Here is a 23857-nt window from a genome sequence, read left to right as displayed (position 1 = left end):
TGGAGGTAGGGCTTTCTCCTATAGAGCTCCATTTTTATGGAATGGTCTGCCTACCAATGTGAGAGACGCAGACTCAGTCTCAACCTTTAAGTCTTTACTGAAGACTTATCTCTTCAGTAGGTCCTATGATTAAGTATAGTCTGGCCCAGGAGTGTGAAGGTGAACGGAAAGGCTGGAGCAACGAACCGCCCTTGCTGTCTCTGCCTTGCCGGTTCCCCTCTTTCCACTGGGATTCTCTGCCTCTAACCCTTTTACAGGGGCTGAGTCACTGGCCTACTGGTGTTCTTCCATGCCGTCCATGGGAGGGGTGCGTCACTTGAGTGGGTTGAGTCACTGACGTGGTCTTCCTGTCTGGGTTGGCGCCCCCCCCTTGGGTTGTGCCATGGCGGAGATCGTTGTGGGCTATACTCGGCCTTGTCTTAGGACGGTAAGTTGGTGGTTGGAGACATCCCTCTAGTGGTGTGGGGGCTGTGCTTTGGCAAAGTGGGTGGGGTTATATCCTGCCTGTTTGGCCCTGTCCGGGGGTATCATCGGATGGGGCCACAGTGTCTTCTGATCCCTCCTGTCTCAGCCTCCAGTATTTATGCTGCAGTAGTTTATGTGTCGGGGGGCTAGGGTCAGTCTGTTACATCTGGAGTATTTCTCTTGTCTTATCCGGTGTCCTGTGTGTATTTAAATATGCTCTCTCTAATTCTCTCTTTCTGTCTTTCTCTCGGAGGACCTGAGCCCTAGGACCATGCCTCAGGACTACCTGGTATGATGACTCCTTGCTGTCCCCAGTCCACCTGGCCGTGCTGCTGCTCCAGTTTCAACTGTCCTGCCTGCGGCTATGGAACCCTGACCTGTTCACCGGACGTGCTTGTTGCACCCTCGACAACTATGATTATTATTATTTGACCATGCTGGTCATTTATGAACTTTTTAACATTTTAACATCTTGACCATGTTCTGTTATAATATCCACCCTGCACAGCCAGAAGAGGACTGGCCACCCCTCATAGCCTGGTTCCTCTCTAGGTTTCTTCCTAGGTTTTTGGCCTTTCTAGGGAGTTTTTCCTAGGGAGTTTTTCCTAGCCACCGTGCTTCTTTCACATGCTTTGCTTGCTGTTTGGGGTTTTAGGCTGGGTTTCTGTACAACACTTTGAGAATATCAGCTGATGTACGAAGGGCTATATAAAAATAAATTTGAAATTTGATAATCACGGAAAGAGCAGGTGTTCATAATGTTTTGTATACTCACTGTATTATTGCTATGTGCTTGAATGCATACCTGGACATGCGTGATTGCTACAGCAAATAAAATATTTTCATCAATGAAACTGCTTCCAAATACAATTATGAGAAACGTTTGACTGAATTTGATTGACGACTGATTGCATAACTATCTGAAGAGGTCAGCCTTTCTGCAGCGTGACAGTGAATATGAATTTCACATTCCTGTCTTTGTATGTACAGTAATACATGTAAAATGTAACATGTAGGAGGAGCCTTACAAGGAGCACAGGGGTTCACTATGTCCCAAGGACATATATTATAGCAGGTCCAGGCAATCGCATGTAAATCACAAAGTGGTTAGGCATAGCTTAAAAAATGTGTTCTTGGATGTCCATGTATCCCCCTGGCACAACCTCCCCCCTGTGACAACCACAATGTCCTCAAGTCCCAGTCAGATCACCTCAATACTACTCCTTCAAGGATGCATCTCACCTGTGTTTGTGTATGACAGCGTTGAAGAGCTTGCCGTCCCTCCAGCTGGTGGTGAAGTTGTCGCAGCGCATCCCGTGGTACCCCTCCACCATGCGCTGGGACCACAGCAGCAGCTTCTCCTTGGCTGTCATGTCGTCTGACTGGCCATTCACCTGGATGTCGGAGATCTGGAGGCGGGGGGTATTGGTGAGGCAGACTATAAAGTGTTCTTTAATCATGGTCCTGAGGATCCATAGGGTATACAGGCTTTTGTTCAATTCTAGTAGTACTAACACATCTTTATTTTTTTGGTTTAACCTTTATTTAACTAGGCAAGTCAGTTAAGAACAAATTATTATTTACAATGACGGCCTACCCCGGCCAAACCTTAACTCGGACGATGCTGGGCCAATTGTGCACCGCCTTATGGGACTCCCAATCACGGCCGGTTGTGATACAGCCTGGAACTGATTTAACTAATTTGATGATTGGTTAATTATTTGAATCAGGTGTGTTAGAACTGGGCTTGAACAAATGCGTGCACACCTTGTAGGTCCCCAGGACTGAATAACAGTGTTATAGATGGTTCAAGGTGTGGTGGGTTGGAAAAAAGGCTGGCAAAAAGGGTTATGGGCTGTGGATAAAGGGAACATAACGGAAGAGAACTCTGTGTGCTTAGGTATAATCATAATGCATTGATTTCAAGTTCAAAGGCAGGGAAACCTTTTTCCAATAAGCAACTTGACTTGATCCAGGCTTAAGATGACTCACATTTTCAACCTCAATAACCAACAGTCAGATGCAAAATGCATATGAAATCTATTGCAGTTTGCTGCTGTGAAAACACCCCAAACAGCTTTATGTTCCCGGTTGCAGAATCCAAGTTGTGAGAGTAAAAACATCCATGGGGCACAGAATTTAATAAGGTGCAGTGAATTCCTGCAGCGAATTCCTGTTTAAACGAAGTTGGAAGATAAAGCTATGAGTCACAGGTACAGCCTTGAGAATCTCTCAGCAGTCTATTTCCCTCTGAAGAGAGAGATGACAACTACTGCATCTACAGGAAGCTTCAACAATACTGAGGTAACTTAAGATAAATGGTGGAGCTGTGTTCTCACGACTTCCGCCGAAATCGGTCCCTCTCCTTGCTCGGGCGGCATTCGGCGGTTGACGTCACCGGCCTTCTAGCCATTGCCGATCCACTTTTCATTTTCCTTTTGTTTTGTCTTTGTTTTAAACACCTGGTTTCAATTCCTTAATTACATGTTCATTATTTATTATTTTGTGCGTGTTTGTTCGTTGTGAAGTGGTCAGTATTTCTGTGAGCTGGGGTGTTTCCCAGTGTGGAATATTTTGTTGGTTTACTTCGAGTAAAGTTACGTTTTTTACTCAGTTCGACCCGCTACACACTGACTCTTGACAGAAACACGCACCAAAATTATGGAGTCAGCAGGTGCACCTAGTCCTCCGTTACCAGTGGAGGAGCGCGTCCAGCAGCACCCGACGATGCTCCAAAATATTGGCACAGCCATGGATCACGTGCTGCACACCATGGACTGATGGGAGAGAGGGGTGTCATGACGTTGGCCGGTGGTTAAGGTTTATGACCCCCCCATAAATACCTTTCTCCCTTCCCCTCTCTTTCTGACCCTACTGAAGGACTGTTGAATAGCCTTTGTTAAATATAGAGAGTCTGGGAACATCAAACAAATGGGGAAAAGGAACCATATTTTGGTAATAAAACCAGTTGGAAATATGCTTTGGAACTTAAGGAGTATGGATGTCAGTTCGGTTGTCATCTGAGACATTATGACTGATGACAGGACGACAAACTGTACCTGGGGAAAGTATACGCCCTCTAGTTATCAGAGTCACATGGAATTGTTATGCAATTGAAATGTTTGATATTGAAATTGTTTGTTAGGATCCAATTGAGAGAATTGGGTTTTCATAAGGAAAGTGCCCTGCTTGATCAGTGGCCCACCCCTGTGAAGAGACAGGGGTTATAAACGATGAAAAACACCCTCCTCCCCTCGCCACTATATAAGACAATGACCAATGTTCTCCAGAGTTCCACTATGTGAGGTCTGCAGCCTCTGCGTTATAAGGACACACATGTCAAGTACAGAACTAAGCCAACCTTGGCGTGAGCTTTGGTTGTGAATGGTATGAACTTTGAACTTATTCACTACAGAAGTGATACTTCCTAGCCATTGAGTTAGCAGCGGCCGCTGTAGACGTGGGCTAGGAAAGGACGGACGACGGATCCAGTCTACCACAGACGAAGATACTACCACGTATCCAATTTACCACCAGAGACATTCTTCCGAGGACCAGAAGATCTGTTGGCCAACCCGGCCAGCATCTACGACCAACCTACCGAAGCACAGCTCAGAGTAAATATTTATTGCATTTCCCTTTTCCAAATGGGCGGTAATTTAGAATGCATAAGATAATGTATTTACGATAGCATAGCTGCTGTTTCTTTGTTCCTAAGTCTTCCCGCTCTTTCATTCAAGCCCAACCCCCTTTCTTTGTGTAACCAGCCGCCATGTCGGCTCCGTCCACCAGGGGCTTTTTCTGTATGACATCATTTGTATTCTGCGTATATGTAATTCTGTGTGATTAGTTTAGGTATTTAGTAAATAAATAATTAAACCCAATTTGGTATTGCTAATTCAACTTGTTAGCCAGGGTTCGTGAAGATAACCAAGAATTGACCACTTTCATTATGAGACTGAAAATAAGTTGACGATTAAGATGACGGCTATCGATGTGAAATATTAAAGTCTTTAAGAGTTTATTCGGAAGATAACGGCTCCATAAACACTCCTCCGTGGTGTCCCGACTTTCTAGTTAATTACATTTACATGATTAGCGAATCAGGTGATATTAATTACAGAGAAAGAATTTTATAGAATAGCTTGTCATATCACTTAATCCGGCATAGCCAAAGACACGACAGGGGGTTTTCCCACACCCCCATCAACTTCACCCCAACCCACACCACTGTCCACCCCTCCGTCACCAGGATCCAGTGGGATTCGGCTCTCGCTCCCGAGGGCATATGATGGGACGGCTCCCGGGTGCCAGGGGTTCCTGCTCCAGTTGGAGCTCTACCTGGCGACCGTTCACCCGGCTCCCTCGGGACACGAGAGCGTGTCCGCCCTCATCTCCTGTTTGTCGGGGAAAGCGCTTGAGTGGGCCAACGCCGTCTGGGGAGGAGTAGAGGCAGCGTCGGTCCGCTATGAGGATTTCACCTGCCGATTCCGGGCGGTATTCGATCATCCACCTGAGGGGAGAGCGGCGGGGGAACGCTTGTTCCATTTCAGACAGGGGATGAGGAGTGCACAGGACTTAGTTCTGGGCTTCAGGACCCTGGCTGCCAGCGCGGGTTGGAATGAGTGGGCCCTGATCGACCATTACCTTCCTATACCACATGTGGCCGCAGAGGGCACACTGCTGGTCGGTGATGGGGAGGTTCCCCAAGGAGTCGAGGCAGCAGGCAGGACACTGTTGGATCATGCCAGGTGAGTGGGCACCCGACTCACCCAGAGCTCCCTGTTGCGCACATGTGTGTGTGTGTAGAATTTCCTGAGTTTTCCCCGCATAAGGCGCTAGTAGATTCAGGCGCAGCTGGGAACTTTATTGACTGTTCATTTGCACTTATATTAGGGATCCCTATTGTTCCTGTTGATGTGCCCTTCCCTGTACATGCCTTAGATAGTCATCCTTTAGGGTCAGGGCTGATTAGGGAGACCACTGCCCCACTATGTATGATAACGCAGGAGGGTCATGAGGAGAGAATTAGTCTCTTCCTGATCGATTCTCCTGCGTTTCCCGTGGTGTTGGGTCTTCCCTGGTTGGCCTATCATGACCCCACTATTTCGTGGCAACAGAGGGCTCTCAAGGGATGGCCACATAAGTGCTTAGGGAGGTGTGTAGGTGTTTCCATCGGTACTACTACGGTGGAGAGTCCAGACCAGGTCTCCACCTTGCACATCCCCTCTGAATATGCCGATTTGGCTCTCGCCTTCTGTAAGAAGAGGGCGACTAATGTCACGACTTCTGCCAAAGTCGATGGCCCTCCTTGTTCGGGCGGTGCTCGGCGGTCGACGTCACCGGTCTTCTAGCCATCATGGATCCATTTTTCATTTTCCATTGGTTTTGTCTTGTCTTCCTACACACCTGTTTCCAATCCCATTCATTACAAGTTGTGTATTTAACCCTCTATTTCCCCTCATGTCCTCCAGAGATTGTTTGTTGTTATGTGCTCGTGTTGTTGGATTGGTGTGCGACGGGTTATTGTAGCCATGTTTATTTTATTATGTACTTTGGTTTTGGAGTTTGTTTTTACTTTATTAAACTACTCCAGTAATACCAAGTTTGTTTCTCCTGCGCCTGACTTCCCTGCCACCTACACACACGACGTGACAACTAAATTACCACCTCATCGACGGGGGGATTGTGCGATAAATCTCCTGGTAGACACAGCACTTCCCAGGAGTCACGTGTATCCTCTGTCACAGGAGGAGACGGCGGCTATGGAAACATGTGTCTCCAAATCTCTGGGGCAGGGATACATTCGGCCTTCCACTTCACCTGCCTCCTCGAGTTTATTTTTTGTGAAGAAGGAGGGTGGTTTACGCCCGTGTATTGACTATCGAGGGATCAATCAGATCACTGTGAGGTACAGTTACCCGCTGCCTCTCATAGCCAGTGCGATCGAGTCAATAAACGGGGCGCGCTTCTTCACAAAATTGGATCTCAGGAGCGCGTACAATCTGGTGCGTATCCGGGAGGGGGATGAGTGGAAGACAGCATTTAGTACCGCCTCTGGGCACTATGAATACCTCGTCATGCCGTACGGGCTGATGAATGCTCCATCAGTCTTCCAGTCCTTTGTAGACGAGATTTTCCACGACCTGCTCAGGCAGGATGTAGTGGTGTATATCGACGACATTCTGATATACTCCGCTACACGCGCCGAGCATGTGTCCCTGGTGCGCAGGGTGCTTGGTCGACTGTTGGAGCATGACCTGTATGTCAAGGCTGAGAAACGTCTGTTCTTCCAACAGTCCGTCTCCTTCCTAGGGTACCGCATTTCCCCTTCAGGGGTGGAGATGGAGAGTGACCACATTTCAACCATGTGTAATTGGCTGACTCCCACCACGGTAAAGGAGGTGCAGCAGTTTCTAGGGTTTACTCAGTTCTGTATCCTGCGCCTGACTTCGTCCGACCCGCTACACACTGACTCGACATGTGTTTAGTGTTATGTTGCTGTTACTCAATGCTCAATAATATGTGTGCATTGCATACTGTGTTTGTTCAATGCATTGTTAAATAATGAATGTATTACCTTGTTAGAAATACAATGAATAACCCAAACCCCTCTCAACCACCAAAAATAAAACAATAACCAAATAAAAAATGGATGATCCATGGAGTAGTGGTTACTTTTAGTCATAAAAAGGACACTTTATAGAGCCTTATTTGAACAAGAAAGATTGCTTTATGACCAATGTGACTTTCAATGTTTGGCCGGTGGTGGAACACTGTCAGTGGTTCTAATATCACTTTCAGGCTTTTTTGAAGGAAAGGGTGGAGAGAGGAAAAATGTAGGCCTTACCATCCCTCAAGGCCTTACCATCCCTCTCCCTTCTTCTCTGTAGTGGGGGAACCACACTTCTATGTAGGTACTCATGATGTGACTCACACACACCACACGGAAACATCAATTCGCCTTTATGAGAATCTATAGAGATTCCTGCTTCCTTCCACTTCATCAAGGCATCCAACCGTAAACAAAAGGATAATCATGTTGCGCCTATGGGCCTAAGTAGTGAACTACATAGGGAATAGAGTGCCATTTGGGACAAAGTCAGATTCCTCTCATCAAAACAAAGTATATATCCACTACCTGCCACACCCACCTCTCTTTCCTGCCTCCCCACGGGAAACACTGAGTCACCCTGGAGTGGACGGAATTCCACATGATGGTAATCCCAGTATAACCAGTATATCCATTATAGAATCAAAGAATCTCCTTGCCCTTCTTTTTCCATATTTCAAAATACTCTCAACTGCTAAAACAAATAACCAAATACTCCCAGCATCTCCCATTTGGGCAGAAATAATTTTCATCCTTTATTGAGTTATATTGAGGATGAAAACCTCACATGGTATGAGAGTTTCAATATGTTTTTTCGATGTTTAGTCTGAAATCCTTCAGACATATGGGAATAATGAGTAGCAGAGTTGTGTATAGACAGCGGGTGCCAAATGCCAAAAGAGGCCGATTTTTTTGAATAATTTAATTGGACTCATATCTGCTCTATCAACAGAAGCGGTGGGCTTGGAGTTGATTAGTTGGCCCAGAAAAGTTATAATGTACTACTATAGGTTTCCCTACTACTGTAGGCAAGGATCAGAAATTATCCTTCCAGGTGAAATATATACTACATGGTAAAAAGTATGTGGACACCCCTTCAAATTAGTGGATTCAGCTATGTAAGCCACACCTGTTGCTGACAGGTGTATAGAATCGAGCACACATTCATGCAATCTCCATAGACAAACATTGGCAGTAGAATGACACGTACTGAAGAGCTCAGTGACTTTCAATGTGGCACTGTAATAGGATGCCACCTTTCCAACAAGTCAGTTCATCAAACTTCTGCCCTGCTAGAGCTGCCCAGGTCAACTGTAAGTGCTGTTATTGTGAAGTGGAAATGTCTAGGAGCAACAAAGGCTCAGCTGCGAAGTGGTAGGCCACACAAGCTCACAGAATGGGACCGCTGAGTGCTGAAGCGCGTAGCACGCAAACATTGTCTGTCCTTGGTTGCAACACACACTACTGAGTTCCAAACAGCCTCGGGAAGCAGTGTCAGCACAAGAACTGTTCATCGGGAGCTTCATGAAATAGGTTTCCATGGCCGAGCAGCCGCACACAAGCCTAAGATCACCATGCGCAATGCCAAGTGTCGGCTGGAGTGGTGTAAAGCTCCCACCATTGGACTCTGGAGCAGTGGAAATACCTTGTCTGGAGTGATGAATCACGCTTCAATATCTGGCAGTCTGACGGACTAATATGGGTTTGGCGGATGCCAGGAGAACGCTACCTGCCCGAATGCAGTGCAAACTGTAAAGCTTGGTGGAGGAGGAATAATGGTCTGGGGCTGTTTTTCATGGTTCAGGCTGGGCCCCTTAGTTCCATTGAAGAAAAATATTAACGCTACAGTATACAGCGCATTCGGAAAGTATTCAGACCCCTTGACTTTTTCCACATTTTGTTAAGTTACAGCCTTATTCTAAAATAGATTCAATTGTTTTCCCACCTCATCAATCTACACACAATACCCCATAATGACAAAGCAAAAACAGGTTTTTAGAAATTGTTGCAAATTTGTAAGAAATTTAAAAATGAAATACCTTACGTAAGTATTCAGAGGACTCTGAATACTCTCCGAATGCACAGTACAATGACATTCAAGACGGTTCTGTGCATCCAACTTTGTGGCAACAGTTTGGGGAAGCCCCTTTACCTTTTCAGCATGACAATGCCCCCATGCACAAAGCAAGGTTCAAACAGAAATGATTTGACGAGATTGGTGTGGAAGAACTTGACTGGCCTGCACTGAGCATTGACCTCAACTCCATCGAACATCTTTAGGATGAATTTTCCATCTACGTGACATTGCAAAAATCAGAAACCTTCTGTCCAAAAATGATGCAGAAAAATGTATCCATGCTTTTGTCACCTCTAAACTCAGCAAAAAAAAGAAACATCCTCTCACTGTCAACTGTGTTTATTTTCAGGAAACTTAACATGTGTGAATATTTGTATGACCATAACAAGATTCAACAACTGAGACATAAACTGAACAAGTTCCACAGACATGTGACTAACAGAAATGGAATAATGTGTCCCTGAACAAAGGGGGGGTCAAAAGTAACAGTCAGTATCTGGTGTGGCCACCAGCTGCATTAAGTACTGCAGTGCATCTCCTCCTCATGGACTGCATCAGATTTGCCAGTTCTTGCTGTGAGATGTTACCCCACTCTTCCACCAAGGCACCTGGAAGTTCCCGGACATATCTGGGGGAATGGCCCTAGCCCTCATCCTCCGATCCAACAGGTTCCAGACGTGCTCAACGGGATTGAGATCCGGGCTCTTTGCTGGCCATGGCAGAACACTGACATTCCTGTCTTGCAGGAAATCACGCACAGAAAGAGCAGTATGCTGGAGGGTCATGTCAGGATGAGCCTGCAGGAAGGGTACCACATGAGGGAGGAGGATGTCTTCTCCGTAACGCACAGAGTTGAGATTGCCTGCAATGACAACAAGCTCAGTCCGATGATGCTGTGACACACCGCCCCAGACCATGACGGACCCTCCACCTCCAAATCGATCCCACTCCAGAGTACAAGCCTCGGTGTAACGCTCATTCCTTCGACGATAAACGCGAATCCGACCATCACCCCTGGTGAGACAAAACCGCGACTCGTCAGAGAAGAGCCCTTTTTGCCAGTCCTGTCTGGTCCAGCGACGGTGGGTTTGTGCCCATAGGCGACGTTGTTGCCGGTGATGTCTGGTGAGGACCTGCCTTACAACAGGCCTACAAGCCCTCAGTCCAGCCACTCTCAGCCTATTGCGGACAGTCTGCGCACTGATGGAGGGATTGTGCGTTCCTGGTGTAACTCGGGCAGTTGTTGTTGCCATCCTGTACCTGTCCCGCAGGTGTGATCTTCGGATGTGCCGATCCTGTGCAAGTGTTGTTACACGTGGGCTCCCACTGTGAGGACGATCAGCTGTCCGTCCTGTCTGCCTGTAGCGCTGTCTTAGGCGTCTCACAGTACAGACATTGCAATTTATTGCCCTGGCCACATCTGCAGTCCTCATGCCTCCTTGCAGCATTCCTAAGACACGTTCACGCAGATGAGTAGGGACCCTGGGCATCTTTCTTCTGGTGTTTTTCAGAGTCAGTAGAAAGTCCTCTTTAGTGTCCTAAGTTTTCATAACTGTGACCTTAATTGCCTACTGTCTGTATAGCTGTTAGTGTCTTAACGACCGTTCCACAGGTGCATGTTCATTAATTGTTTTGAACAAGCATGGGAAACAGTGTTTAAACCCTTTACAATGAAGATCTGTGAAGTTATTTGAATTTTTACGAATTATCTTTGAAAGACAGGGTCCTGACAAAGGGACGTTTCTTTTTTTGCAGAGTTTAGATTAGAGTACTGCAATGCTCTACTTTCCGGCTACCCGGATAAAGCACTAAATAAACTTCAGTTAGTGCTAAACATGGCTGCTAGAATCTTGACTAGAACCCAAAAATGTTACCATATTGCTCCAGTGCTAGCCTCTCTACACTGGCTTCCTGTTAAGGCTAGGGCTGATTTCAAGGTTTTACTGCTAACATACAAAGCATAACATGGGCTTGCTCCCATCTATCTTTCCAATTTGGTCCTGCCGTACATGCCTACACGTACGCTACGGTCACAAGACGCAGGCCTCTTTATTGTCCCTAGAATTTCTAAGCAAACAGCTGGAGGCAGGGCTTTCCCCTATAGAACTCCATTTTTATGGAATGGTCTGCTTGAGAGATGCAGACTCGGTCTCAACCTTTAAGTCTTTATTGAAGACTCATCTCTTCAGTAGGTCCTATGATTGAGTGTAGTCTGGCCCAGGGGTGTGAAGGTGAATGGAAAGGCACTGGAGCAACGAACCACCCTTGCTGTCTCTGCCTGGCCAGTTCCCCTCTCTCCACTGGGATTGTCTGCCTCAAACCCTATTACGGGGGGCTGAGTCACTGTCTTTACTGGTGCTCTTCCATGCCATCCCTTGGAGGGATGCGTCACTTGAGTGGGTTGAGTCTCTGACGTGTTCTTCCTGTCCGGGTTTGCGCCTCCCTCGGGTTCGTGCCGTGGGGGAGATCTTCGTGGGCTATACTCGACCTTGTCTCAGGGTAGTAAGTTGGTGGTTGAAGATATCCCTCTAGTGGTGTGGGGGCTGTGCTTGGCAAAGTGGGTGGGGTTATATCCTGCCTGTTGGCCCTGTCCGGGGGTATAGTCGGATGGGGCCACAGTGTCTCCCGACCCCTCCTGTTTCATACTCCAGTAACTATGCTGCAATAGTTTGTGTCGGGGGGCTAGGGTCAGTCTGTTATATCTGGAGTATTTCTCCTGTCTTATCCGGTGTCCTGTGTGAATTTAAGTATTCTCCCTCTAATTCTCTCTCTTTCTCTTCTCTCAAAGGATCTGAGCCCTAGGACCATGCCTCAGGACTACCTGGCCTGATGACTCCTTGCTGTCCCCAGTCCACCTGGTCATGCTGCTGCTCCAGTTTCAACTCTTCTGCCTGCGGCTATGGAAGCCTGACCTGTTCACCGGACGTGCTACCTTGTCCCGGACCTGCTGTTTTCGACTCTCTCTCTCTACCGCACCTGCTGTCTCTAACTCTGAATGATCGGCTATGAAAAGCCAACTGACATTTACTCCTGAGGTGCTGACCTACAACCACTGTGATTATGATTATTTGACCCTGCTGGTCATCTATGAACGTTTGAACATCTTGGTACTGTTATAATCTCCACCTGGCACAGCCAGTAGAGGACTGGCTACCCCTCAGAGCCTGGTTCCTCTCTAGGTTTCTTCCTAGGTTCCTGTCTTTCTAGGAGGTTTTTCACAGCCACCGTGCTTCTACATCTGCATTGCTTGCTGTTTGGGGTTTTAGACTGGGTTTCTGTATAACTCTTTGTGACATCGGCTGATGTAAAAGAGGCTTTATCAATAAATTTGATTGAAATTTGATTGATTGGAACGCTGACTGGGAGCCAGGCCTAATCGCCCAACATCAGTGCCTGACCTCAGTAACGCTCTTGTGGCTGGATGGAAGCAAGTCCCCGCAGCAATGTTCCAACATCTAGTGGAAAGCCTTCCCATAAGAGTGGAGGCTATTATAGCAGCAAAAGGGGACCAACTCAATATAAATTCCCATGATATTGGAATGAGATGTTCGACGAGCAGGTGTCCACATACTTTTGGCCATGTAGTTTAACAAACAGGTTTTAGGATGTTTTACCTAGATCGCATCACCCTGGCCTAGGTCTATCATTTGAATAATAATAAACATATTAGTTTGTTTTATGTTATGAGTGAAGCATGACATACCTGGAAGTGAAGGATGATGGTCCATATCAGGCCCAGGGTCAGCTTGGGGTTTCCATCAGCGATGTCATCATTTCTGATGTTGACCAGTTTGACCTGTCACAAATGGGACACAAGTATGTACAACCATCTTATAGAAAATTGGCCCTCTAGATTAATATATATCTAAATGGTTAGCTAATGAATTATAAGGCAAAGGTGTGGACTCGAGTCACATGACTTAGTCACAAATATGATGACTTGCAACTCGACTTTGACTTTAACACCAACGACTCGTGACTTAACTTGGACTTGAGCCTTTTGACTCGACCTGATTTGATACCCTCCAAATATTAAAAATGATGCTATTAAAAAAGTGTGCAGCGCATCAATTTAACGGATTACAGTTTGAATCGGACAGTAGCCAATCAAATTGTGCCAACTGAGAAAAAGTTGCTCGGCAGTGCAGAGGAACGTCGGCGGGTGAATTCAGATGGAGCCCTTGGAAAGATGATACCCAAAATTATTATTTTCGGTTATAAAGACGACGCTGTATCAACAAAAATGGATTGCAACTTGCAAAACATGCGGGAAGAAAATTACAGATGGAGGCGCAACAATTTCCAACTTTGTTCGACATTTGAAGCTGCACAAAGAACGGTAAGTCGTGGCTAACATAGCCGACAGCTATATATTTTATTACTTTACTAGTGTATCACGTAGGCTAACGTAACGTTAAATCAATGAGCCTCCACACAGTCAGTCAGTGCGGGAACGTGATTATTGCACCCGAGATTGAGCTACTACTGGCTAGGCAGTTGGTAGCCTAAATCCTGCCTGATGAAACTGCTGTTCCTAAAACCATTGACATACGTTAGCCTACTGTAACCACACACACACACACACACACACACACACACACACACACACACAGAGAGAGAGACAGAGAGCGAGAGTGTGTGAAGGTTGGGCGATTGTGTACAAGACTACATTACGCCCCATAGCGATCCTCGATAGTCGATCACTATTGGGGGGGGGGGGGGTCTTTCTCATGACTACCCATGTACAGTCGTGGCCAAAAGTTTTGAGAATGATTTTTCACAAAGTCTGCTGTCAATTAACTTCTGGGCCACAGCCTGACTGATGGCAGCCCATTCTTGCATAATCAATGCTTGGAGTTTGTCAGAATTTGTGGGTTTTTGTTTGTCCACCCACCTCTTGAGGATTGACCACAAGTACTCAATGGGATTAAGGTCTGGGGAGTTTCCTGGCCATGGACCCAAAAATATCGATGTTTTGTTCCCCGAGCCACTTAGTTATAACTTTTGCCTTATGGCAAGGTGCTCCATCATGCTGGAAAAGGCACTGTTCATCACCAAACTGGATGTGTTGGTACCATTCTTTATTCATGGCTGTGTTCTTAGGCAAAATTGTGAGTGAGCCCACTCCTTTGGCTGAGAAGCAACCTTATGCATGAATGGTCTCAGGATGCTTTACTGTTGGCATGACACAGGACTGATGGTATCACTCACCTTGTCTTCTCCGGACAAGCTTTTTTCCGGATGCCCCAAACTATCGTAAAGGGGATTCATCAGAGAAAATGACTTTACCCCAGTCCTCAGCAGTCCAATCCCTGTACCTTTTGCAGAATATCAGTCTGTCCCTGATGTTTTTCCTGGAGAGAAGTGGCTTCTTTGCTGCCCTTCTTGACACCAGGCCATCCTCCAAAAGTCTTCGTCTCACTGTGCGTGCAGATGCACTCACACCTGCCTGCTGCCATTCCTGAGCAAGCTCTGTACTGGTGGTGCCCCGATCCCGCAGCTGAATCAACTTTAGGAGACCTTCCTGGCGCTTGCTGGACTTTCTTGGGCACCCTGAAGCCTTCTTCACAACAATTGAACCGCTCTCCTTGAAGTTCTTGATGATCCGATAAATGGTTGATTTAGGTGTAATCTTACTGGCAGCAATATCCTTGCCTGTGAAGCCCTTTTTGTGCAAAGCAATGATGACGGCATTGCAGGTAACCATTGATGACAAAGGAAGAACAATGATACCAAGCACCACCCTCCTTTTAAAGCTTCCAGTCTGTTATTCGAACTCAATCAGCATGACAGAGTGATCTCCAGCCTTGTCCTCGTCAACACTCACACCTGTGTTAACGAGAGAATTACTGACATGATGTCAGCTGGACCTTTTGTGGCAGGGCTGAAATGCAGTGGAAATGTTTTTGGGGGATTCAGTTCATTTGCATGGCAAAGAGGGACTTTGCAATTAATTGCAAGTCATCTGATCACTCTTCATAACATTCTGGAGTATATGCAAATTGCCATCATACAAACTGAGGCAGCAGACTTTGTGAAAATTAATATTTGTGTCATTCTCAAAACTTTTGGCCACGACTGTATTTCCATGGAAATATAACGTTTATTTGGAAAGTAATAAATATATAGATATTTTTTTAAGTATTCATGATTTGTGTAAATGTCATATACTAACTCTTACTCTTGTTAAAAATATGCAATGGTATTACTTTTGGTGAAGAGCACATTATGACTTGTTTAGGACTCGAAACTCAAAGTTTAGGACTTGAGATTTGACTTGGACTTGCCTGTCTTGACTTGGGACTTGACTTAGGACTTGAGTGCTAAGACTTGAGACTTACTTGTGACTTGTAAAACAATGACTTGGTCCCACCTCTGTTATAAGGTATTGGGACTGTTAGAGTACATTATAAGAATCAGTTCAAGTGAGAAGTTTTTTTTACTTAAAAAACAGATATATTGATCCATTTAATCATCACACTGTACCTGTCTGTGTTTGAGGAAGTCCAGTGCAATCTGTACATTCTGAAGTTTGTGGAAGCGCATGCGCCCCTTCTCCCTGGGCTGTGAGATGTGAGAAGAGGTTAAACTTTAGAGGGACATGAAAACACACATTCAGTACCAATAGGACAGAGAAGAGCAGGCCCCATGACTGAAGACAAGGGATTTCTGACTGAGAAAACATTTTATATGGATTACAAGCAGCAGTCTTGGTCCTATATATATGATTTTTTTTGCAGAGAAATGATATCTAAATGACATTATCACATTTTGATCTACAACACAATCCATTCTTACCGAGCAGATACCTGGAGCCAAGCAGCAGTGATTAGAGTCTTTATGCTTCTCAATCTCTAGATAATGGTCAAGTGTTCAGGAGACCTGCATATCTGGTCCACCATTACATGCATAGGTGCAGCAAGTCACAAGCTCTCAGCCAATCACAAGCTCATCTACCATACAGGTCGATCTCTTATTGGCTTGCAGTGATGTCACTCTGGCCTCGGTTTACAGTAAGTTGGGTCAAATGACCGGAACCTGCATCTCTTTCTGAGACCTCAGACTAATATGCTAAGACTTGGATGGAACTAGCAGACTGAACAGGAAATGATCTAGTGCTGAAACTGAAGGAAATATCCCAGCTTTATTCATTAAAGATGGCTAAATGCCTTCTAAGGCACCTACTCCACTCACATAGGTTATCAAAGCACAATGACTAGGCACTATCAGTAATTTACCACACAATATCCCCAAATCCATGGGAAAACACAAAAAAGACAATCTTACATCTGCATTCCCTACTCAATGACCCAAATGGCACCCTATTCCCTATATAGTGTACTACTTATGAACATGGCCCATAGGGTTCTGGTTAAAAATAGTGCATTATGTAGGGAATAGGGTGCAATTCGGGACACATCCCAAGTCTCTTAAAGCTCTTCAACAGATGGAAGAGGACGACGACGTTGCGGACACAGAGACAAGGAGGTGACATCAACATGCACAACCCGGCAGCCACCTGGGGGAGTGACAGATGCCACGCCCGAGGAGGCGCTATACAGTCCAGGCCCACTCACCAACCGCGAGTTCCTGACAACGTCACGCTCCCTCGGCTATCACAGCAAGACCATAGCAAGAGAAGAGGCAGAAGCAAAGGGGGCAAAGGTCAGGGCAAGAAAGGAATTAGAAAAGGAAAAACAGGGGTCAAACAAGTGCAAAAAGGTTAGAAAAGCAAATTATGAAATTTGTGTTAAATTAATGCTATGAGATATTACTTATAAAATGCATTATTACCAAAAACAACTTCAAATCAGTGCCATGGATAGGTTAAGTAAAATCGTGAGGCATTCTTAAGCATGTACTGTATTGTTTGTGGACCACATACTGTATCCCCGCAAGTTTCAACACATGCAAGAAGGTGGTGAAAACAAAACCTACCAGCCCAGGTTGTGTATTACATGTGACATCGAGTATAGGAAAGATTACAAAAGATCTAATGCATCATCATGACTAATTAAAATATTATAGTATAATGGACTGAAAAGCAACTGATGTGAGTAGGATGGGGAAAAGGGACAGAAGGAAATGAGAGATTGGGAAGGAAGATTGTAGCAGAAACAGAGGTCCTTCTCCTTCCAGTGAGAGGGCAAAGGTTACAGGGACTCACCAGTGTCTCTCCAGAGAGCACCTCCAGCAGGGAGATGAGGTTGTGTCCATCTCGGAGGTCCTCGTACAGGTCAGTGATATGCCGCTGGGCCTGGGGAGGGGTCAAGAGAAACAGTTAGAGACGAGTCACAGAGAGACACAGTGGATTCATTATGGTTCAATGCACTTGAAGGGTTTCTCTGTTATCTATAAGCTGATCAGCTGTGAGGATGAGGAATGAATACTGCTTACGCACTGTAAATGCTCGTGATCTAACAAGACCGGTGCTTAGAAAAGCTCTGTTCGTGAAGAAACAACACTGTTCTTGACATTATAATCAGGGATTAGGAATCAAACTGAGAGCCCTGCAATTTCCCATAATAACTAATAACCAAGACTTTTGCTATTTCTAACTGTCATTCAGGCAAAAAACACTCTAGCAATCACTACTTTGGCAGACTGGAGTCCCCATTGTATTTGAAACTAAAGAAACCTCTAGTAATGCAACAATATCTCTGTCGGTATCAGTCAATATCTCTTGATTGTATTCATACTATACTACACTACACTACTCACACACAGCCAGTTAGTCTGAGAATCTGAAGATGCATTGCTTAGATCAGTGGTTGCCAACTTTTTTTGGTTACTGTACCACTAACTGAAATTTGCTCTGCCTGGAGTACCCTTAAAGTACCCCCTCATGTGCATTTTACATGTTCTCATGAGGCTTCTCAAGTACCCCCTGTGGATAGGCCAAGTACCCCTAGGGGTCCTAGTATCCCTGGTTGGGAACCACAGGCTGAGACGAGTGACCTGAATAGTTTACTTTAAACATTTTGATTTACAGATTGATTGATTTGGGGCGGCAGGTAGCCTAGTGGTTAGAGCGTTGGACTAGTAACCGAAAGGCTCCAAGATCAAATCCCTGAGCTGACAAGGTAAAAATCTGTCGTTCTGCCCCTGAACAAGGCAGTTAACCCACGGTTCCTAGGTTGTCACTGTAAATAAGAATTTGTTCTTAACTGACTTGCCTAGTTAATTAAAGGTAAAAATAAAACTACTTGTTTATCTTCTTATCCTAATTTGATATAAACTAATTGCTATGCAACTTATAAAAAAGTTCACACAACCTCCTGCTGTAGAATTACAGTGACTTTGTCCAAAGTCAAATGTTTCAATGTTTTTGAGAGTTAATTTGATAATAGGGTATCTTTCATATGCCTCCTAATAAAATAGCACTTAGGCCTAAGCAAATGCCAGATTGGTTTGATGGGACATGCTCTGGTCAGCCACTTTACTCTGCAGAGAGGCTGAAGCAGCGATTACATTAGGAAGTTAAGAGAGGAGGGAAATAGACACAGGCAGGACAGAGGTTAGAGATTTAGGTGCCCGGCTAGAACGCCTAAGGAGAGGAGCAGCAAAAGAAACCCATGCAGAAAATAATGCATGTCCACTCAGCACTCTGAACAGGCCTGCTCACAGACAGTCTGCACCTACCTCTGCTCTCCAGTGCTGATGGAAAGATGGAAAGACAGGATGAGAAACGGAGGAGAGGAAAGAAGAATGAGCAGAAAGGTGGACACTCATTTGACTGACAGTTGGAGAGATGTAAAAAAAAGACAGACTGTTTGGGTAAAATACAGTATTGCTGAATGCTTTTGTTTTCGTATCATGCCAATCATATGTAACATAGTTTGTCAGAGTAAGATGTATGCACTGAACTTAAATCTATATTTCACCATAGTGGGAAAGACCATGAGAAGAGTGCGATGTCCCACTCGATTTTGCATGAACAACAGCCCTCAGGAATGAGAGGTGTCTGACTGGCAATGATCCACAACTAGACCTGTATATCTCCCTCCCAGTTAATGCCACAGTCCTTTTCTGAACAAAGCCCAAACAGCCTGGGGGCAGCCAAAGCCCTGAACCACGCAGGTCCACTGCATCAACATGAGAGGGATTTCCTTTACAATGGAGTACTAACTCAGGACAACCGTCCCCGTGCCAGAGGATATCTACGCCCCTATTGCATGAATCGCACAGACATTTCACACAGAGTTTGACACACTTGAGTTCACCGGTGAAAAACAAAAAGAAGAGGGGAAATGGAGACTCCTTACTTTGACTTCTCTGGTTCAGCAATGAGATACAGTACAGCAGACTGCTGGGGTGGTTTAGTTAGTTGGTTGATTCCACATTGTTTCAAATATGTGAAATCCTACATTTTCTGTTCACTGACACTTACGCAGTCCCTATATACAGTATATTCCACCCTCTTCTGAGGAGGGTGGGATAGCAGCAGCAACTGTCCATCCATAATGTACGAGGCCCATAGAGTCCCTTGCTATCGGCCTCAGCATTTACTGAGAGTGACATAAACATCTCTCCAAGACAAACTAATTGAAAACTCTATAATGTGTCCCACTAGTCAGAAACCCTCAGGGGTCCATCACCTCCACCCTGGTGCTCTCTCACTCAGTCTGCCCACTGCAGGGCTACGTGCCAAATGCCACCCTATTCTCTATATTGTGCACTACTTTTGAACTGTGCCCTATGAGTCCTGGTCAAAAGTAGTGCACTATATAGGGAACTGGGTGCCATTTGGGACGCACAATACAGCCCCAGAAGCCAGACTGTCTGTGGGCCAGATGTGTGTGGAACATGACCCATGCCCAAAACTCCAGCCCACCTCGCTCTCCTTCATAGAGCTAAAGCGAGACCAGATGCTTGTGACTCACTCCCACACATAGCACAGAAATAGCATGTGTGTACGTACTGCAATTGTGCTGAGAACAAAATCAAAACTGGTACGAAAATATGTTTTTAGCACAAGTAGGGTGTTTATTTTCCACGTGGCTCCAAATCTTATTTGGGAGACGATGTGAGTCACAATGGAAATGTATGGTGCATATCCATATTTTCCAGTAAAAGTACAGTGGTTTTCCAAGTCTTTTTATGTAAACCAAGCTTCTGTTTGAGGAATGTCTGATGATTCATACTATGAATGCAGCACCACAGGCCTGTGTTTTCCTCTTCTTACCATAGACACTTGGACTACAACAACAGGCAACCAAAAATATGTTTTTGTGACTGCCACTATATAAATATGACAGTGGCCTGCATGGGAACCATTGTACAGGCTCTCTAGGACATCTCAGGCCATCCGAGGTCCTTTCACTTATCTACAGTTATCGTTAAGTAGTCCCCTAATAGTCTGCACTTAAACTGCTCAAGCAGTGATAATTGTAGTAACGGATGGATGCAGTAATTTGGCCATTGGCATCGCTATACAGTATCATTATGGTACCGTCTACATCAAAAGTAGATTCAGAGATGGACGGTTGGACAGAACATCAAATATTTGACCAAATTTGCTTCTAATCAACCTAACGGTCAACATTTGTTTTTTCCTATCTTGCAGTTTTCAAAGTCGCTATCATGTGAACAGCTGTGGGCTTTGAGTGAACCAAGATGAGTCAAGAAACATGCTGTAATTGCAGCAATGAAATAAAAAAAACTCTGCTGCTCATATGATCAATTGATGCATTTTCAAAAGCTTTTGGTCAACAGTTTGCCAAGAGGCAGAGCGCATGCATTAGCAAGAATCTTTGCACCGCGTGCCCTCCAGTCAGTCAGAGTAGCAAGTCATAACAGAAACATTAATCTGCGGCCACTGACAGAAAACAAGGCCCCCTGGCTACGTCCCAAACGGCACCCTATTACCTATATAGTGCTCTACTTTTGACCAGGGCATTCGGAAAGTATTCAGACACCCTGACTTTTTCCACATTTTGTTATGTTACAGTCTTATTCTAAAATGGATTAAATTATTTTTTTCTCATCAATCTACACACAACACCCCATAATGACGACGTTAAAACAGCTTTTTAGACATTTTTGCAAATGTACTAAAAATAACAAACAGAAGTACCTTATTTACATAAGTATTCAGACCCTTTGCTATGAGACTCGAAATTGAGCTCAGGTGCATCCTGTTTCCATTGATCAACCTTGAGATGTTTCTACAACTTGGAGTCCACCTGTGGTAAATTCAATTGATTGGACATGATTTGTAAAGGCACACACCTTTCCATATAAGATCCCACAGTTGACAGTGCATGTCAGAGCAAAAACCAAGCCATGAGGTCAAAGGAATTGTCCGTAGAGCTCCGAGACAGGATTGTGTCGGGGCACAGATCTGGGGAATGGTACCAAAAATGTCTGCCGCATTGAAGGTCCCCAAGAACACAGTGGCCTCCGTCATTCTTAAATGGAAGAAGTTTAAAACACCAAGACTCATCGTTGACCTGGGGGAGAAGGTCCTTGGTCAGGGAGGTGACCAAGGACCCGGTGGTCACTCTGATGGAGCTCCAGAGTTCCTCTTTGGAGATGGGAGAACCTACCAGAAGGACAACCATCTCTGCAGCACTCCACCAATCAGGCCTTTATGGTAGATTGGCCAGATGGAAGCCACTCCTCAGTAAAAGGCACATGACAGCTCACTTGAAGTTTGCTAAAAGGCACCTAAAGGACTCAGACCATGAGAAACAAAATTCTCTGGTCTGATGAAACCAAGATTGAACTCTTTGGCCTGAATGCCAAGCATCACGTCTGGAGGAAACCTGGTACCATCCCTATGGTGAAGCATGGTGGTGGCAGCATCATGCTGTGGGGATGTTTTTCAGCGGCAGGGTCTGGGAGACTTGTCAGGATCAAGGGAATGATGAACAGAGCAAAGTACAGAGAGGTCCTTGATGAAAACCTGTTCCAGAGCGCTCAGGAATTCAGACTGCGGCAAAGGTTCACCTTCCAACAGGACAATGACCATAAGCACAAAGCCAAGACAGCGCAGGAGTAGCTTCGGGACAAGTCTCTGAATGTCCTTGAGTGGCCCAGCCAGAGCCCGGACTTGAACCTTTAATGAAACATTTAATGAAATGTAAATTACTAAAATGTAAAATGTAATACCCAAGAACACTCAAGGCTGTAAGCGCTGCCAAAGGTCTTTCAACAAAGGGTCTGAATACTTATGTACAGTACCAGTCAGTACCAGGACCAGTTTCTTTATTTTTAAAAATGTCTACATTGTAGAATAATAGTGAAGACATCAAAACTATGAAATAACACATATGGAAACCTGTAGTAACCAAAAAAGTGTTAAACCTAAAAAACATTTTATATTTGAGATTCTTTAAACTAGCCACCCTTTGCCTTGATGACAGCTTTGCACACTCTTGGCATTCTCTCAACCAGCTTCATGAGGTAGTCACCTGGATTGCATTTCAATTAACAGGTGTGCCTTGTTAAAAGTAAATGTGTGGAATTGATTTCCTTCTTAATGCGTTTGAGCCAATCGGTTGGATTGTGACAAGGTAGGGGTGGTATACAGAAGATAGCCCTATTTGGTAAAAGACCAAGTCCATATTATGGCAAGAACAGCTCACATAAGCAAAGAGAAATGACAGTCCATCATTACTTTAAGACATGAAGGTCAGTCAATCTGACAATTTCAAGAACTTTGATGGTTTTTGCGACTGCACTTGAAGAAACTATCAAGCGCTATGATGAAACTGTCTCTCATGAGGAACGCCACAGGAAAGGAAGACCCAGAGTTACCTCTGCTGCAGAGGATAAGTTCATTAGAGTTGCCAGCCTCAGAAATTGCAGCCCAAATAAATGCTTCACAGAGTTGAAGTAACAGACAAATCTCAACGTTAACTATTCAGAGGAGACTGCGTGAATCAGGCCTTCATGGTCGAAGTACTGCAAAGAAATCACTACTAAAGGACACCAATAACAAGAAGAGACTTGCTTGGGCCAAGAAACACGAGCAGGTGGAAATCTGTCCTTTGGTCTGATGAGTCCAACTTTGATATTTTTGTACCATCTGCCGTGTCTTTGTGAGACACAGAGTAGGTGAACGGATGATCTCCGCATGTGTGGTTCCCTCTGTGAAGCATGGAGGAGCAGCTGTGATGGTGTGGGGGTGCTTTGCTGGTGACACTGTCTGTGATTTATTTAGAATTCAAGGCACACTTAACCAGCATGGCTAACACAGCATTCTGCAGCGATATGCCATCCCATCTTGTTTGTGCTTAGTGGGACTATGATTTGTTTTTCAACAGGACAATGACCAAAAACACACCTCCAGGCTGTGTAAGGTTTTTTGACCAAGGATAGTGATGGGGTGCTGCATCAGATGACCTGGCCTCTACAATCATCTGACCTAAACCAAATTAAGATGGTTTGGGATGATTTGGACCGCAGAGTGAAGGAAAAGGAAACAACAAGTGCTGAGCTTATGTGGGAACTCCTTCAAGACTATTCGAAAAAAGCATTCCAGATGACTACCTCATGAAGCTGGTTGAGAGAATGCCAAGAGTGTGGAAAGCTGTCATCAAGGCAAAGGGTGGCTACTTTGAAAAATCTAAAATATATTTAGATTTGTTTTACACTTTTTTTGCTTACTACAGTCGTGGCCAAAAGTTTTGAGAATGACACAAATATTAATTTGCTGCTTCAGTGTCTTTAGATATTTTTGTCAGATGTTACTATGG

The 23857-nt window shown here is 45.0% G+C and overlaps 1 protein-coding gene across 20 annotated transcripts in view; it reads right to left on the bottom strand.

The window, feature by feature from the left end:
* pleca (plectin a) overlaps nucleotides 1–23857 on the bottom strand; it is a 183447-nt gene that overhangs the window by 44962 nt on the left and 114628 nt on the right. For 7 of the 20 annotated variants that reach the window (XM_045709748.2, XM_045709747.2, XM_014177022.3 and 4 more), the window contains exons 3-6: nucleotides 17323–17412; nucleotides 15642–15719; nucleotides 12859–12951; nucleotides 1708–1874 (exon numbers count right to left, since the gene is read on the bottom strand). In XM_045709748.2, the coding sequence (XP_045565704.1) occupies nucleotides 1708–1874; nucleotides 12859–12951; nucleotides 15642–15719; nucleotides 17323–17412 (428 nt within the window). Of the gene's footprint in view, nucleotides 1–1707; nucleotides 1875–12858; nucleotides 12952–15641; nucleotides 15720–16732; nucleotides 16769–17322; nucleotides 17413–18797; nucleotides 18813–23857 lie in introns of all 20 variants that reach the window. The other 13 variants (XM_014177017.3, XM_014177020.3, XM_014177014.3 and 10 more) reach the window with 3 other exon arrangements.

The sequence above is a fragment of the Salmo salar genome, chromosome 27 (assembly GCF_965601325.2).
Source record: "Salmo salar chromosome 27, fSalSal1, whole genome shotgun sequence".
NCBI lineage: Eukaryota > Metazoa > Chordata > Actinopteri > Salmoniformes > Salmonidae > Salmo > Salmo salar.
Note: the sequence above shows the minus strand (reverse complement) of the source record. Positions and strands in the feature narration are given on the sequence as shown.